General features: G+C 41.0%; 1 protein-coding gene across 3 annotated transcripts in view; it reads left to right on the top strand.

Moving 5' to 3' along the window:
- The window catches only part of SOBP (sine oculis binding protein homolog), a 199,767-nt gene that overhangs the window by 25,643 nt on the left and 160,616 nt on the right, over positions 1-13,508 (top strand). For all 3 annotated transcript variants that reach the window (XM_089530637.1, XM_089530636.1, XM_089530635.1), the window contains exons 2-3: positions 1,681-1,819; positions 9,172-9,357. In XM_089530637.1, the coding sequence (XP_089386763.1) occupies positions 1,681-1,819; positions 9,172-9,357 (325 nt within the window). The remainder of the gene's footprint in view (positions 1-1,680; positions 1,820-9,171; positions 9,358-13,508) is intronic.

Here is a 13,508-nt window from a genome sequence, read left to right as displayed (position 1 = left end):
GAACTCTACCATCATATTTATTTTATTTCAATACATCTTGCTGTTCTACATAAAAATGTTCTCAAAATGACATACATTAAAACAGAATGTTCACATACATACTCTCTAAATTACAAATTAAATAGTAAACTATAAATAAGTAAAAAAGAGAGTGGGTAACCTATTAAATGTTTATCTGAATAAAACATATTTTCAGCATTTCAAGAAAGTAAATGATTTACATAATAATGCAAGAAGAAAGTTTTCAAACTATCTAGAGAGTCTCAGAGATTCTGCCCCCATTCTTGCAACAACTTGTGTGAAAATCTGCAACTTTCTGACAATGGCATTACTAGGGGGGTGCAATTGTGTGGACTGTTCTGGATGACACCCAGAAAGGGGGTGACACCCAGCCGGACCCTCCCCTCCCTCATGCTCACACTCCCTTGCACTGTCCCCTGCATGGGCTCCCACTCCCCTGCACCATCCCCATCCTCCTCGCATGTGCTCCCTCCCTCCCAAGTCATCTCTGTGCTCCCTGCATGCACTCCCCTTGGTCCCTGTGCACACTTCCACTCCCTCCATCATCCCTTTCTTTTCCTCATTAGGCAAAGGATGGGGTGGCATGGGGAGCATGCACTGCCCCTGAAACCCCACCCGCTACACTGGGCAATACTTGGTGCAGGGAACGCCACTGCTTTCTGACAAGATCTTATACCACTGTGGGCAGGATCAACTGCATGGAATTCTGTTATAGGCTAGCTTTGTAGCAAGATCCCTTTAGGGTGGGAATGGGTGATGCAATTTGTTTCTAACTACAGTATTTATTTAGTTTTTATATCTTACCTTTCGTTCATCATTGAACTCAAGGAAGCATAGATGGGACTGCCACTGTCTTGTTCACTCTCTCCTTCCCTTCAGATACTTACCCCAGTAGCATGTGACCTCATTAAAAACATACATATCTTTGATGCAATATGTAAAAACATGTTTTGTAAACAGTGATCTTAAGCTAGCATAACCTCTCTAATTTTCTCAAGTTTTATCAGGCAGTGCAGTTAAGTTTTTCTGATACCAAACATCAACATGCTTGTATTAATGCTATTGACTGGATAGTACTGAGACTACTGTCAGAAAATAGGCTAGATGAATGTTGGATATACAAAAGCAACTGGGTTTTGTTTGCACCATTTTCTAAGCATGTCTGTACTGTAATTTTATTCAGCTTGGTTTATAACTATCTTGGGTTGAGTCAGTAGCCTGTACTAATTTGAATGGCTGTAATGTAGTGAGATTGATTGACTAGTGTTGGGAAACCATCTTTGTCCTTCTATTGCTTTCTTGATGTGCTTTAAAACACTTTATAGTAGCACAGGATATAAAGTTTTGTAAAAAACATGTTGTAAATATATCACTGACTATCAATTTGTGTGCAAGAAATGATAAATAGCTCTCTTCCCCCTCATATTTTTCTTTAAATTGCAAATGCATGAAGGTCTGTCATAATTACACATGCCATTCAAAGATTTAAATGCATTACATTCTGTGTACGTGACTTGATAAATGAACATTAGGCTGGAGGAGGTGGGGCAAACCTGCTATTTCATGGTACAGTGAAAATAGATTTCGATTTATGCATTCATCTCTTAGTTCAAAATGATTATTGATTGCATAAATAAGTAGGCAATTCTTCTCTTTCAGAACTTTGCAGAAAACACCATGAATGAGCTTCTTGGCTGGTATGGTTATGATAAGGTTGAATTAAAAGATGGAGAAGATATTGAATTCAGGAACTACCCCACAGATGGGGAGAGCCGACAGCACATTTCTGTTCTCAAAGGTAATGACATTTAATGTCCCTTTGTTCATGTAAAGCAGGATTAGCTATAACTTGCTGGTATTTGCTTAAACTGGAATTCTTGTTTATTGTGGCACAGTTTTAAAGGTATGACTCCTAGCAAGCAAAATCTAGAATTGTTCAGAGCAGTATTGGACAAAATATTAGCTACTGTGGATCTTTTGTAATAGCAAAACTTTTTTCTTCAGATGATCAATTCTTATTAAGCTATCACTCAAGCAGCTGCCAATAAATGTTTAGAAAATCAAGAGAATACAATATTTCCCATCTCCCTAGCAGTTTTCTATTCAAAGCTGTAGTGAAACTGTTCAGCAGCAAGTCTTGGTTAAGCCCTGTACACACTGGCCATTAAGGCCAACATGGGGGTGGAATCAGGGTGTAGCATCCAATGACACATGCCCGACTCTGCCCCTCAGAGTGCCCTGACACCACGTGATGCTCCACATGGCGTGTGGCATCATGGCACTCCTCTGGCATTATGTTCATATGATGCAGAGCCAAAGGAGCACTGTATAGCTGCACAGCCATTGCTATGGTGCCCTTTTGAGGGCACTAAAAGGTGCTGCTTTTCCCGACTCCTTTTCATGCCCTCAAAAGACCAGATTGGGGCCATGGCGTGAGGTTGCCGTGGCCCCGATCAGGCTAGGAGTTATTATTTGAACTTCATTATTATCAGTGGTTCCTGGATGTTTATTAGAAGCATGCAACCCAAAAACTGGCTAGTAGATTCAAATCAAGGGGTGAAATTTGCTCCTTTCCCTCAGTCTTTCATTGTCTACAATGCTGCACTAAGAGAAGAAATTACTACTGGCAGAATTTCCCTAGTAGCATCTAGATTGCTGATGTTCTTCTTTCCTTCAGAGATTTATCCTGGTCAAAACTGGTGTGAGTGAGTATGAGAAGGAAAATATATTTGCTAATCCTCACAAACACACAAATAGCTACAACACAATGTAAGACATCACAGTTACAGTGTTATTCTGTTGTTCCATTGCTTTGCTTAGGATGGATCTAGAACTGTTCATCACATACCTTGCAATGGATAGGCATCCTGCGATAATAAGACTATAGCAGTCCCACTCTAGATCTGTCTTGAGCGATAGTGATAACTACTGCTGGTGCTGCTGGTACACTACTGCTCTAGGCCTTGCCTGTTGACACTGCACTAGAAATGGGGAAAGTGCTTGTTCTTCATTTGTTCAAGATTTGCCCAAGATGTTCAGAAGGTAGTAATGAGAGTGGTGCTACCTAGGTTCTTTCTTAGGGTGCTTACTTTAAGTTCCCTCCCATGTTGAGGGCACCTTCTGTTATCTGCATCTGGACATCAAGTATTTGGAGCCGTTATTGTAGTCATTCAGACAATGCTCACCTGCCCTATGCTGAGAATCGCAACAGAACTTTACAACCACTTTGTTTAGTCTCTAGCCAATCTCTCTTTCTCAAAGGTAAAACTATATAGTATATGGGTATTTCACTAGCAATAGCAAATTACTGAGGTGGAATGCTGGACATCCACTAACGGTTATGTCTGTATTCCCCATTTCCTTCATTGGGACATGGTGGGTGTCTTTTGTACATTGCATACTTGCTCTGGTTTCTTGAGTAGGAAGTCCCCATATTTAGAGAAAAAGCTGTTTAGCCATTACACATTTTTTATATCTTACAGGAGACTGAGGGGTGGGCAGGGGAGATGTTGAAAACGTTTGCAGTAGGCATACTTTAAGGCACTGGCAGTGCATCTCCTTGCATCTTAAGTTGTGCTTGTGTCACCAGTGAGAAGAGTAAAGTGGAAATTCTTACCAAGTCTTTGCATCTGGAGTTCGGAGCTGGAATATCTGGAAAAATTTGAAAAGACAAATGTTGGCAATCTGCTCTTCTGATATGAGGTGTCCTTTCTGTACAAAAGATTGCTTTTGTGTATGTGTTATGTGCCCTTCAGCATTGCACAGTTGAGTTATTTTTGTGAAGATGAGAATGGGTGGGGGATGTTTTTAACAAATCTGCCATTCGTGGTAATTCACCTTTTTTTCTGGCATTTTTTTCACCCTGCATGCAGGACATTTGTTTGACATGAGCAGGGAAGAATTCATTTCCCCTCAACTGATCATGCCAGTGCCTATTTTTGGTTTCTGTGTTGATGGTGGAATAATCTCACACTACACTAGTGTAAGACTTGTTTGGGGTGGTAATGATTTCAATCCAGCAAAACTGAACCTCAGGCTTGCTCTGTAACTAGAGTTGCCTTGGCCTGCTGTATTATAGGTGATGACACTATAGCATCACAGTTTCATTTGCTGCTGCAAAACAAACCACCCCTCCACCAGTGTTTGGGGAAGGGATTAAAGAAGGACAAAATTAGTACTAGTAGTAAGGTGGTATGAGGGAAGGGAGACTACATCCCTTTCACTTCCTTATTCCAGCCCCCACTGTACAACACAATACATACCATGTGGTACACGCAGGGTGAAAAAATGCCAGAAAAAGGTGCATTACCATGGATGGCTGATTTGTTAAAAATACCACCCATCCATTCTTGTCCTCACAAAACAAACAAACAAAAAAAAAACCCTCAACTAACCCAGAAATTCCAGTTCTGATTTTCTGCCAAAAATGTGTGGGCCATGTGTGTTGCCAGGAGGGCAAAAACTGCCCCTGCACTTGCCCTCTCTGTTGTATGATGACAGAGAGAAAATTATGCCTGAATTATGGTATAATTAGGAGGGCATATCATGGACTGAAAGAAAAGGAAGCTCTCTGTTCCCCATTTTTTTAAACCTAGTACTGTGTTACCACTAACATCACTGTACAGTCTGTAAAGAGGTGATCCCTTCTGTCCCAACTATCACTGTGTCTGCAGTTGTTGGAAAGGTTTCCTGAACTATGTCTGTGAACTACCAGAATACAACCTGAAATGAGGGAAGAGATGCTGTATTACTGGAAAGTCTTATGATTTTCTCTCTCATCTGTCTGTGTTGCAACTCAGTTCTTCTCTGGTTGTGATATTTGAAATACACTCAGAAGGAAAGATCAAAGTCAAAATGTTTTTAATTAGTGAGTTTGTACTTAATGTGTGCCCTCCATTTTGCTCCGAAGAATCACCAGTGCAATACTTTGGCTTAAGACTGATTATTGACACAGTCAATAAATAAAAACCAATAAATATCAACAGAATAAAATTGGTACACATTGGTAGATATTCTGGGGTACTAAAATGTTGTTGTTGTTGTTGTGTGCCTTTAAGTAGTTTATGATTTATGGTGACTCTAAGGTGATCCTCCCATGGGGTTTTCTTGGCAAGATTTGTTTAGAGAAGGTTTGCCATTGCCTTCTGATGATGCTGAGAGAGTGTGACTCACCCAAGATCGCCCAATGGGTTTCATGGCCAATTAGGGAATCGAACCCTGGTCTTTAGAATTGTAATCAAACACTCAAACCATTACATTATTTTTTTTAAACAAATGAAGATATTTGTCATGGCCAGCCAAGAGAAGGACTCGGAGGATGAGGATGAGGATGGGTCTACTCCAGAGCAAGGGGTAATTGAGGCTACACCAGGTGTTAATTCTGCTCTGCCAGAGCCCAACCCTGATCTCCCAGCCCCAAAGGAGGAGATTCAGCCAGGTCCTAGTGCTGATGGGATTCCTCTGGTGGTACAGCAGCCTTGTGGTGACTCTGGGGAGGAACCAGGCCTGGAGGTTCCCTCCTTTAGGCAACGCAGGGCTGAGAGTGCTGGCAGACGCAGATCCCAGAGAATTGCTGAGAGGCAATTAGCTAATCAGCCTCACCTGGTACGGTGAAGAGCGTCTCCTAATTAAGATGCAGGGAGATGCCAATTCAATGCCAGAGTTTATTGCATGATCCTTTGGTGTGATTGCTGCCGGCACTGGCTTCGTGTATCCTGACTCCTTGTTGCCCTGACTCTTGACCTTGGAACGAACTGGACTCTTGCTACCTCCTGGCTGCCCTGACCCTGGACTGGACTGACTACTCTGACCTCTGTTTCCCTGACTTCGGCTTTGGCTTTCAGCTTGCTCTCTAACGCTCACTCCTTGCAAGGTTTGTGGACTGCTTCCAGTTGCTTTGCTAGTTGCCTTGTTAAAACCATTCTTATAGGCGTTGTGTGTGCTGGCCACAGTCCAGGACAATATTGGACACCAGGACTTGACAGAAGCATTCATTTCATGGAAAAGAATATAGCAAAAGATGTTTTATCACTCAAAATGAGAGCTTACTTTAAGAGATGAAGAGAGGCAAAGGTAAAATTTTAATGAACTCCCACAGGCTGAATCCTAGTTTAAGAGAAACAAAAGAATATAAAAATGAATACATAGATGAAGGATGTCTAAAATTAATATTTAATTGCTAATTTTAGTTATTAATGATTGTAACTGATAATGTGCATATACAGCAATGTTATTGTGGATAGATTAAATATACATATCTATTTTTGTGTAAATTAATTCCATTGGATTAAGTTATAACTAAAAACAAGTGGTTGAAGACATTAAGAAGATGTTAAGTTACAGGGAGCATATAACTCTTTTGTTGAAACAGCTTCACTGGCTACCAGTTCATTTCCAGGTACAGTTTGAAGTGCTGGTCATGATCTATAAATCCCTACACGGCTTAGGTTCAGACTATTTGTGAAACCATATCTCCCCATATGAACCTTCCAGAGTTTTAAGATATTCAGGGGAAGCTTTTCCCTCCATCCCACCACCACCACATGCTCATTTGGTGATGACACGAGAGACAGCCTTCTCAGTGGCTGCTCCCACTCACTGGAAGTCCCTTCCATGGGAGGCTAGGCTGACCTTCTCCCTGCTTTCTTTTTGCCAGCAGACAAAACCATTCTGATTTAAGCAGGCTTTTTAATGCTTAAGCAGAGAAGGTTTTGAATGTAAATGTATGTTTTCTCTGTTTTTAACTTCTATATGTTTTAAAACTAGTTTTATAGTAACAGTTGTGCTTTATTGTGGATACATTTAAATTTGTATCCACTTTTTGGACTTTTTGTAAACATTTTAATATGTTATGAAAGCCGCCTTGAGTCCCCGGGGCCTGGGAGGAAGGTGGCATAAAAAGGTAAATAAATAAAATAAAATACAAACTAAGGTGCGTTACAGACTGCCCCTTTGAGGCGGCCTGTACCCGCCCCTTTCCCCGGGGTATTGGGGTCTCAGCGGCCAGAATGGCAGCCGCTGAGGCCCCGATCCGCCGCTTTCCAGGCTGCGGAGAAGTGGCAAAAGGCCACTTCCCCGCAGCCTGGAAAGGGGTGTCCTTGGGGCTTCAAGCCCCAAGGACACCCCGCGGCGGCGGGGAGGAGGAGAAAGGGGCCACTTCACCCCTTTCTCCTTTGCTCCGCTGGGCGCAGCCGTGTAAAGGCTGCGCCCAGCGGCGCAAACCAGGAAGGAGCTCTGAAACGGAGCTCCTTTCTGCTCCGCGCAAAGGGCACACTAAGAGCCCTGGCGCGGAGCGACGACGTCACATCCGCCCCGCCCCGTATAGAGGTGGCGCGGTCGTGACGTCGTCATGGTGGCCCCCATGTAGATGGGGCGCCGCCATTTTGTACGGACTCAGTCCGTACTAGGGTTAGGGGGTGCAGAAGCACCACACCTTCCTAACCCTAATGCGGACTGACTCCGTACTAAAAGGCATGTCTGTAACGGGCCTAAGAAAATGGAGCAAAATGCTCCATAAGAAGGATTTAAATAGTTTCTATGTTTTGAGGTTGACTTCACAGCATGAGAGAATGCAACCCTTTCAATCTTCTCAGCTACTGCATATGGCCAATATTACTCTTTGAATTCCTTCTTCCTTCATATAATGTCTTAAATAGAAATTAATTGCATGGTGGCATAATGTTCTGGATTTTAGTGCTTCTATTTCATATCACCACTGACAACCAGTGGTTGCACTAATAATATGAGTTGTGACATCATGACAAGAGACAAACTCTACTAGATCCTGTGAAAGGCTCTGAAATGCTCCTTTTTTTCCTCTCAAACATTTGAACTGCAACTCTCAAGTAACCAGCAAACTGTCAGCTAAATTGCTAAATCTTTCCTCCATTCACAGCCTCCATTCCGATAGTTTTGAGAGCTGTGAATTTCACATGTTGAACATGTCCTCTGGCTCAGATGTGTATCACAATCATGTACGTTTGAGTCTGTAACAGGGGTGGGAAACTGTGTCCTCCAGATATTTTCTCATTGGCTGTGCTAGTTAGTTCTAATGGGAATTTGGTGGCTAATGGGAACATCAGGGTGCCACAGTTGCCCAACCTGATCTTTATTTAGACATAAATATTAAAACAGGTTGGCTTGAAAACAAATTTAAACTTTTAAAAGTTAACATTGATTACACCAGAGTGGCATAGTGATTTGAGTGTTAGACTATGACTCTGGAGACCAGGGTTTGCTTCACCACTTGGCCATGAAACTCACTGGGTGACCTTGGGCAAGTCAAACTCTCTAAGCCTCAAGGGAAGGCAATGGCAAATCTTCTCTGAACAAATCTTGCCAAGAAAACTCCATGATAATTTCGCCTTAGCGTTGCCATAAGTCGGAAACAACTTGAAGGCACAAAAACAACAAACAGTTCCCTGCCAATTGAAAAATATCTTGGTATTATTGTAATATTGACTAAACCCTATTATTAGTTCCAGTTGATAATCCAACTGAATCAACATGAACTATGTAAATGAACATGTAAGTTCTATTGGCTTCAGTGGGTCTACCCTAGTTGAAACATAAATTGATATATATTATCATTTAAAAAAGAATCTCCTTTTGTGGTAGAAGATATTTTGAAAGAAGAATGAGGACTAATTACTATAATCACTGTGTGGCCACCTGCTATGGATATTTAAAACCCTGGTTGCAGTTTACATGTAAGTTCTGTGACTGTTTCACATTACGATAGGATAACTAACTATAACTATTATTGAATAACCTGGGTATACATACCCATTGACCTGAACTACTGCATAGGTACACAGTAGGACTAAGCTCCAGTGGTACACTGGAAACAGTGGTACATGAATCAGTGAACTCTCCTCCTTCCAGCAGTCCACTGTATACCCTACAAACCAGTTCCAAATGTTGGGAAACCCTCTGGATAAGGTTTTTGCAAAATCCCATGCTGGAGTCAGCAACAGAAGGGAAAGAAATTTCCAATTTAATTGGCATTGGATATACTTATAGTAAGTCCATGAGTTCCGGCTCAAGAATCACTAGCCACTTGCTTCATTGTTACATGAGTAGGCTCCAAGAAAATGTATCTGATTAAAAGTTTCAATAAGTTTTGTAATTTATTCTGTTTTTCTTTCACAGAAAATTCTTTGCCAAAACCAAAATTACCTGAAGACAGTATTATTTCATCATACAATATAAATGCAGGCTATCCTGGCCTTACCACAGGAAATGGACTCTCAGACTCACCAGCAGGGTCAAAAGAGCATGGGAACGTCCCCATTATTGTACCATTAATTCCACCACCTTTCATAAAGCCACCAGCAGGTAAATTGCTTCATTTGTAATGCTCTTGAACAAAAATTCTGTTTTCTTTTGTTTACATATTGAAATAAACAGATTGCAGAAACATCAAAAATTTTAAACATTTTTCTATCTCACTTTTCAGAGGCTTAAAAAGACTAGTCCATTGGACTAGATTCATATTAATAGCACAACCCTATGTCTGTCTGCCCAAAAATGACAATGTATCCAATAGGGCTTACTGCTAGAAAATGTGTCTAGATTGGCAGTTCTAGATACTTGTGTATAGTTCTCACTTAATCAGTGAGATAAAATTACATTCATGATCAACTTGTCCCAGTCTTTTTATTGGGCACTTTGAAGGTGGGCTGCTTATATGATGCACGCCTCAAAAGCGGGTGGAAAGCAAAACAAAGCTGTGCTAAAAACTGGAGCAAAAAGAAGCTGGGATAATCTAGTTTAGTGGGGGAAATGCGCATCTTTGCACCTGCATATAATCAGCCTGGTGCCACTGTGGAGCTGCAGCAAAGCAAAAAAATGAAAGTGTGACACTTCAGTGGATGTAATTACAACATACACATGGCAAACAGGGGACATTGGGTGAAGGGGTGGTGAAGGTGTCATGTATAGGGGGCGTTCATGATTATGCTTTAACAATGTATTGTGTACACAGAAGCACTAATGCCCTATACTGGTAGTGCATCGCACGTACGACTGTGTAGCTGATCAAAGGGGTGGCTATGCCACGTGTTGGCATGTAGGTGATGTGTGAGGTACTTGAAGGTTGCAGGCAGTGTGTCTGTGTGACATTGCACATGCATGGTGGGGAGGCGACAAAAAAAGTTACTCAGTGGTGCAGCATGACACCACCCCATGCAGACTGCCTCTGGGTGTTCAACCCACCTTGGGAGAAGCTGTGTAGACTTACTTTCAGAAAAAGCAGGATTGATCACTTTTTCCTGCCCATCTGCTCCCACCCTTTGTATGGATGCAACCCATGTGAAAAAGCATTAATTAAAAGCTTGGTTCTACCAGTTTCAATGATAGCATAATGATAATCTTCCCATCAATATAAGTAATTTGAGTTAGATTGTGCCTGTTTAGGGGTAGAGCCATACTGCAGAATTAAAGCCGTTTGAACCACTTTAACTGCCATGACTCTATCTTACAACATCCTGGGATTTGTAGTTTGGTGAGGCACCTGAGCTCTCTGACAGACCAGGCTGAATACCACGCAAAACTATAAATTCCAGGATTCTTGAGTCATGGTAGTTAAAGTGGTGTCAAATTGTTTTAATTCTGCTGTGTTGTGAAACCCTAGAAGACACCAAGAAGTAACTTGTGCCTGTTAAAACAGAAGTGGGCAACTCCAATCCTCCAGATGTTTTTGGTTTGTCACTCCCATCAGTCTAGCCAACAAACGTAATACTGAGGGATGCTGGGATATTATAAATCATATGAGAAGGAGTTCTGTTATCTACACTTTGACAGGAAAAGTCATACTGTTTAAAAAATTTTTTTTAGAAAAAAAATTATTCAGAAAGTTGATTCACCCAATTAATGAATTTCTCTGGCTAGTATTGTGAATTTTCAGTCTGTTTTGCAACTGGATACATCAGACAGGTTGTGTGAGGTTTCTGACTGGGAGACTGGGCTATAGCAGCCATTGATTTGATTAGATTTTTTTTGTGGTGTTATTAGTGTCTTGCAAATTACACAAATTTTATTTTTAGCACACAAATTATGCATTCACAAAGTAACGTTTAAAGTAGCCCATTGACACAAGACCAATTCATTTCAGGGGTGTTTGTAACAGTAGAATGTATCAACTGTTGGGCTGACTGTCAGGTTCAAAATCAAACATAGCTGAACAGACATAGGAGTAAAATTATTATGTGTTTGCTGTGCTGATAAACTCTTCTAGGGCACACTGTGTCTCCTTTCATACAGAAATTCCTGTATTTTGCATCTAAGAGGTTTGATATGATCAAATATATATTCCCCATGGAGACTATTCTGAAATAGTTATCAGTTGTGTTCAGGTAATGTTTCCCACTAGCCAAACAACTTCTGTCAGTAGGTAGGGTAGGATGAGCAACTCCCCCTCCTCTCTGCAGCCCCACACAGAGCCCAAATCTGCTTTGGAGTATTACCCCTCCTAGCATATTGGGGAGTCAGCGGATAAAATTACCTGAAGAGGGAGAGTAGGAAGTGAAATTCATCTCACACAAGTGAAAGTCTTCATTTATAGTGAGCTAATGAAAAAGCTGGAGGGGAAGGAGAAGAAGGGCAAGTCTTTATGTTTTCATGATGTTCTTATCTGGTGTGGTTTCTTCCTGTGTGGCATTCCTTGGGGCTTATATGAGGTATGATTCATTTGCATTGGGTGCTGTTTTCATAAGCTGCAAAATAACTGTTATGGCTGTAGTAGGGTGTTTAATTGCTATGTTATTATTTACTATTGTATACACTGCAATAATTGCAAATTTATATAACAGCAGGCTCAACTGTGTATCTGTTTAAGTCAATGGGAGTTTTCTTGCATGCTATTGAATTAATTGAAGGCAGAAACAGATCTAATGGAGGCTTAGCATTCAGCAAAGAACACTGCTAGTGCTTTGTGAAAAATGTAGGAACCACATAAGGCAGCAGTCCTCTTAGCAGTCTCATATAAAAAACATGTAGGGTATTCTGATGGCTAGAGTGCCAGATTTGGGTGTACGAGATATTAGTTTAAGCCTAATCTTTTGCTTAGTGGTGTAGTGAGATAGCAAAGAATGTAGAGCTGTTCCAATCCCAAAGCAAGTATGGGCAAAATTTAAAGTTGAATGTACTGGGCGTACTAAATTTTCTCCCTTATCTGAGACTTTGAAGTTCAGGTGCTGATCATGACAGTCCCCATAATCACACTTAAAAGAGTGTTTAATGATACAGCAGTGTTGCCAATTTCTGGGGAATTCCCTGGAATCTGAGAAATTTAATTTCTTTCCAGGGATTTTAACTTAATATTTTGGTAAATATTGGGGAATTCTGGGGATTTTGGATTTTGGTAAAACATTCAGGGGACTATCTTTGAGGTTTGTTGGCACCACTGTAATACAGGCATTCAGCTGATACTGTATCAAGGGGCACTTTATTAGGATCATCTGGTAAAGGTAGCAAAACTGGTTAGTGTGCAGGACTTTGGCTGAAAAGGTGGGGCTTTCCATCACTGGCCCACTATTAGGTTCAATGAGGCCACATTGGGCTAGTCAGTGTCTGAGCCTGGCCTTCCTCTCAGGTTTGCTATGAATGAAAATATTTGTGCATGAAATTATACCATGCCACCGCAAGGTTCAGTATGTTAGAGTGGGATGCATATGTGAGGAATATCACAACACTATACAGTGAATGGTCAAAGGGAACAGGAAAGCCTGAGGGTGGAGGTGGCAACGGGTTGGATTAGATGGATTTTAAGGTATAATTAATTAGCTTGTTTGTTGTATATCTAACCTTTCTCCTAATAGCACCTTCCAGCCCTGTGATTTTTTGAAATCCCTTAGTGCCTTGGTAAGCAGCAGAAAGGGAATTAAGCTCAGATTGGGTTCAGTGAGCCTTGCTCATGTGCCTTATTGACATCTTTCCTTTGATCCTCAGCTTTATTCTATTTCTAAAACATTTTTTCTTCACCACCCTCTTTATCTAGAACTGATTTTATTGCCCAATTTTCCTGCTTGTTTTATTCATGCTTTAGTATATGCCTTAAACTTTGACTCATCTGAATTTTATCTCCTTCTATAACTGTATTTTTTCTCTTTAAATAAGTCTTTGCATTAGCCTTTTCTTTGCAAAGTGCTATTTCTTGGCTGTGCCCTTTCCACTTTGCTGTTTTTTCTATGCCTAGAATGAGCTCCCATACACAAAAGGAAGTACCCCTTCTCTTATCTTTCTTCCCTTGCTTTTCCTTCTCATTATTCTTCTGGTGTGCCATTTGACATATTAACCCCTTACTACTCAATTCCCTTTCCTTGTGTTTTCTTTCATTGTCAGGCTATGGTCAAGGCCTTGAGAGTTTCAGGCTAGCCCTGCTGAGTACTAGGATGAAGCAACCTGTTTCAAACAGTATTATGAGAAGGATGAAGAAGAATGTTGGAACTGATATCTGAATGGTTCTGCTATTGCAAAGCTTGTACGAC

The sequence above is a fragment of the Sceloporus occidentalis genome, unplaced genomic scaffold (genome assembly GCF_023333645.1).
Source record: "Sceloporus occidentalis isolate IW3139 unplaced genomic scaffold, rSceOcc1.0.p SCAF_6, whole genome shotgun sequence".
NCBI classification, from domain to species: domain Eukaryota; kingdom Metazoa; phylum Chordata; class Lepidosauria; order Squamata; family Phrynosomatidae; genus Sceloporus; species Sceloporus occidentalis.
This window is presented reverse-complemented; position numbering and strand designations above follow the sequence as displayed.